Source organism: Octopus bimaculoides, chromosome 1 (assembly GCF_046866305.1).
Source record: "Octopus bimaculoides isolate indiv1 chromosome 1, ASM4686630v1, whole genome shotgun sequence".
Classification (NCBI taxonomy): domain Eukaryota; kingdom Metazoa; phylum Mollusca; class Cephalopoda; order Octopoda; family Octopodidae; genus Octopus; species Octopus bimaculoides.
The window spans coordinates 139,747,230-139,752,229 of NC_142928.1; the positions used below are offsets into that span (position 1 = coordinate 139,747,230).

At 35.5% G+C, this 5,000-nt stretch overlaps 1 protein-coding gene and 1 long non-coding RNA gene across 2 annotated transcripts in view; one reads left to right on the top strand and one right to left on the bottom strand.

Annotated features, from left to right (window-relative positions):
* Positions 1 to 5,000, top strand: part of LOC128248882 (uncharacterized) — a 104,324-nt gene that overhangs the window by 10,943 nt on the left and 88,381 nt on the right. The window lies entirely within an intron of this gene.
* Positions 493 to 5,000, bottom strand: part of LOC106875687 (uncharacterized) — a 5,500-nt gene continuing 992 nt past the window's right edge. The window contains exons 2-3 of the mRNA XM_089346566.1: positions 2,570 to 2,743; positions 493 to 715 (exon numbers count right to left, since the gene is read on the bottom strand). Coding sequence (XP_089202692.1) covers positions 587 to 715; positions 2,570 to 2,740 — 300 coding nt within the window. The 5' untranslated portion in view covers positions 2,741 to 2,743 and the 3' untranslated portion in view covers positions 493 to 586. The remainder of the gene's footprint in view (positions 716 to 2,569; positions 2,744 to 5,000) is intronic.

Sequence of the window (5,000 nt, forward strand, 5' to 3'; positions counted from 1 at the left end):
CACACACACACACTCACACGCACACACACACACACACACACACACACACACACACACACACACACACACACACACACACACACACACACACACACATATATATATATATATATATATATATATATATATATATATTCGCAGACTTAAACTCTTACAAGCTTATTAACATAGAAACTGGATCCTTCGATGATATTATGTTTGGTACTGGATAATTAAAACTTAAATCTTTTATTACCCATTTTTTTTCATATTTATTACAAAATGCTTAGCGGTATTTCGTCCGGCTTTACGTTTTGTGTTGAAGTGATGCCGGGGGTAACTTTGCCCTTCGTTCTTTGGGTTCGATGAAATAAATACCCGTTGAGCATTGGGGTCGATGTAATTGACAATCCCTCTCTCTCCCAAAATTCCAGGCCTTGTGCCTAGAGTAGAAAAGATTATTTTCACATTTATTTTTAATAAACGAAGTAAATAATTATAGTAACACGTCGATAACGTATTAACGCAATTATTTTTTTATTTCAGAAATCCTATGATATTGTAAATAGTATGTGAAGAAAAAAAATGACCGCCTTCTTCGTTTCCTTTAGTATAGATAACTGGGTTCTTCCTGCGGAGATTCTGTAGTAGAATCACTCTCAGAAATACTCTTAGAATTACTCGCAGAACCACGACTATTGACTGGCGGGCAATTTTCTTTGTTGAGCATGGCTTCCTGAAAGTAGAAATAAATTGCGTAGTACTGATTATATTTTAAACTAGGTATTAATATAATATATTTTATTATTCAGAAAGAGAGCACTTTTTAAACAAGATATCTAAAGATCTTTGCAAATCAAAAATGAGAGTTTTTAATTTCATTTGTTACCTTATTTAATTTTTCTTAGGACAATTATGTTGTAGCCAAAGTTTGAATTCTATAATTTCATAAATTAATGTTTTACCGTAACGAAACACAGTGGGTGACAAAGTTATGCAATTAATAACTAACTCCTTCGTGTAAGTATTTTCATGGTATAAGCATTCTGACATTATTTCTCTTTACTATAGATAGAATTCTTTTAACTAGTTTGTCCGGAATCATTTTAGATATCACATATTATACACAGGATTCGAGAACTCCCTAGTGTTTTCAGTCATAAGAAAGCGTCGTCTAGCTCTTGCTGGACGTTTAATGAGACACAGTGAAACTGATGTGAGAGTCCTGTTCTGCCCCTACTCATAGGCATGGTCACCCAAATCTGATCCTCTTGAAAATCATTGAGGAAAATGTTGGACTACATGGCAGTGTCTTGATGAACGCGATACATGGAGGAACTTCATAGTATCAACAATTAGATTTAGATTGATTTTAAAATAAAAAAGCAAGATTTCTTTTAAATGTACAATACTGCAATATATATGAATATTTCGTCACGTTGTTTGTCTCTTATACTTCATGAAATACATCTACATTTCAGTCTTCATTAAGAGACTGTCGTGTAACGATAAACATGTATATCATGTCATCTTATCACAGACGGAAAAAGCGACGAGCGTTATATATTCTTGTTCTTCATGTTCTATTTTCAAATCCCACTAGAATCAACGTTACCTTTAAACCCTTCGGGGTCGATGAAACAAACAGCTAGTCAAGAGCTGTCGGTACTTTTTGTTTATCTCACCTCCATTAAAAAATTGCCATTAAAAAAAATTGGGTTATCTCCCCACTAAAAAATCGACTTAATGTGGCTATAAGAGTTTGGATTAAAAGAGTCAGATGCTTTTGATTCAATACTTCAACTCATTGTTTGACGTTTGGCCTCCTCAATAGGCATGCTATGATTTGTTATAAAAATATTATCAGGCGTAGGAGTGGCTGTGTGGTAAGTAGCTTGCTTACCAACCACATGGTCCCGGGTTCAGTCCCACTGCGTGGCATCTTGGGCAAGTGTCTTCTACTATAGCCTCGGGCCGACCAATGCCTTGTGAGTGGATTTGGTAGACGGAAACTGAAAGAAGCCTGTCGTATATATGTATATATATATGTATGTGTGTATGTGTTTGTATGTCTGTGTTTGTCCCCCCAACATCGCTTGACAACCGATGCTGGTGTGTTTATGTCCCCGTAACTTAGCGGTTCGGCAAAAGAGACCGAAAGAATAAGTACTAGGCTTCCAAAGAATAAGTCCTGGGGTCGATTTGCTCGACTAAAGGCGGTGCTCCAGCATGGCCACAGTCAAAAGACTGAAACAAGTAAAAGAAAAGTAAAAGAAAAAGATTCATTGAGATGTTTAATTTTTTTCAGTTTTCATGTTTATTAATTTTTCAGTTTCCATGGTTATTAATTTTTCTGTTTTCTTTTGTTTCATTGAGGGTTAAACAATTTTTTTTAGTTGAGGGAGATGACCCAAAATACCGATATTCCTCGTAAAACGGGAGAGATAACCCAATTTTTTTAATGGGGGTGCGATAACCAAAAAGTATCGCTAACTATTACTGTTATAGTACTTTTTTTTATTTTCTTCGAGAAAAAGGTAAATTTGAGTGAAAATATTTTAAAGTTACGAAACTAAGCGGCATGACTTACCGCCCTAGTTCTACAATAGCAAGCGCATTTCTTGCTACAAGCGACACTCGTAGAAAGTTTACAAAGTGCTACCATGCATCTAGTGGAGCATCCACCAGAAAAGAATACTGCTTCTACTCCAACACACAGCGCCAATGATATCAACATCAATTTTAAAGTTAAAGAAACCATTTTCTGCAAAAAAAAAAAGAAAAACAGAACACACTACAATTAATACAACTATACGATAATATTCCTGCATATTCAAATATAAGTTTAAACTTTCTGCTACCTCATATATTAATTTTAAAAAAAACAAGGTAGGATGTTTTCCACAGTTTACTGTAGCTAGTTTAATGTTTTGACATGCAGGTGAGCCCTTCCCACTCCCACCTACTTTCTCGCTTCTGTAACAGATGATGGAAGCGGCAGCGAAAGTGCTGTTTTCTGATTGGCTGAAAATTCTGAAAATTATCAAACTTTGAACATCTGTAACATTTTCATAAAGTTTTTCTAGAATAAATGAATAACAAATTCGGATTCAGCGTCAAAAATTACAGCTATATGATACATTAAAAATGTTTTTTAAAGAGTTAGACATGCACTGACGATAACCACAAAGATCCCACGCATATACATACATGCATACATACATACATACATACATACATACAGACAGACAGACAGACAGACAGACAGACAGACAGGCATACGCACACACACACACACACACACATACACACACACACACACACACACACACACACACACACACACACACACACACACATGAAACACTATGTTTTGTTAGTAAATGCTTAAAAGAGAATCTGGATAAACTGGGATTTTCAGAAAGAGAAATTGTCCGGTTAATTCGTACATTACGAGTGCAATCTGTGAGTAGAACAGTAAAAATATACAACACTTTTCTCAAGTTCCAAATGTGAATTTGTCTGTATTATCTATATCCCAAAGATGGAGCTTTGTATCTTTGTTGGAAACCGGCTCCCTCCTCAGTGGAAGATTTATAATAATTAAGAAATAGAAGAAGCACATAATGCATAGTACTATGACCACTTCCTAAACTCGATAAGTCCTTAAAAACTTTCCAAGAGGTTCCTGTGCACGAATTTGTTTTGAGCGAGTAAAGTGCCGCACAACACTGAACCCACTTTCAGTACAATGAGCTATAAAACTAGTGGCACAACAGGGGTTGAGACGCCCGGAAACCATCTGCACTTCAGACTTTGTTCTTTTCTTGATACAAGTTTCCCTTCTACTAGAAGGAAATTCTTTCGACACTAGAGGCCCTATATTCCCGATGGTTGACGTGGCATTTAACTCATAGCTGGGACCCGATTAGATGCTACCCCTCCGGGTCAGAATACACGTGGGAACAATAATTTTTTAGCAAACAAACCCTCAGCTTTCACGACATAGTTTGATGCATTCAGTAGTAACATATCATGTAGGCCGAAATGTTCTTCCTATTCCTAACTATATAAATATGAAAATGCAAATGTTTAAAATTAAATCCGCCTATGCAATAGATCCTAGAACTTTTTCTTTGTAAGCCGAGTACTTATTCAATCGGTATCTTTTGCCGAACCCCGCTATATTTACAAGGGCGTCAACACATCAACATCGGTTGTCAAGCGATGGTGGGGGGAAAACACAGACACAAAGGTACACATACATGAATATATATAGATATTGGTATGTATATATATATGTGTGTTAGAAGGTTTGGAGGTGATGTACAGATATTATATGTTAGAAAAAATAATGTATTCAGAGATCTGGATGGTTGTACATATACAAATATCTGTTTATATACAACCATCCAGACCTCTGAATACCTTATTTTTTCTAATATATATATATATATATATATATAGTGAGAATTTATAAGCAAACAAAAGACGAAGACGGGTGTGTAAACAATAAACAGATGTATTAGTTTAACGCTCGGGAAGTTAGAAAGTCTTTTACGTTTCAAGCCTACGCTCTTCGACAGAAAGGAACACACAAATAAACAGGGAGAGAAAATAAAATATATATAAAATAAAATATAGAATAATATATATGTATATCTGTAATATAATATGCGACAATTATTCGGTTGCTATAATAATTGTCACATATTATATTACAGATAAATTCCTCTATTTGCATAATATCGAGGTCTCTTTCATTCTTTTGTTGTCTTACCATTACTATTAATATATATATACATACATATATATATATGACGGGCTTCTTTTAGTTTCCGTCTACCAAATCCACTTACAAGGCCTTGTTCGGTCCGAGGCTATAGTAGAAGACACTTGCCCGGCGTGCTACGGATTGGGACTGAACCCAGTGCCATGTGGTTGGGAAGCAAGCTGCATACCACACAGCCACGCCTGCGCCTATATGTATATGATTGTATGTATGTATGTATGTATAAAAC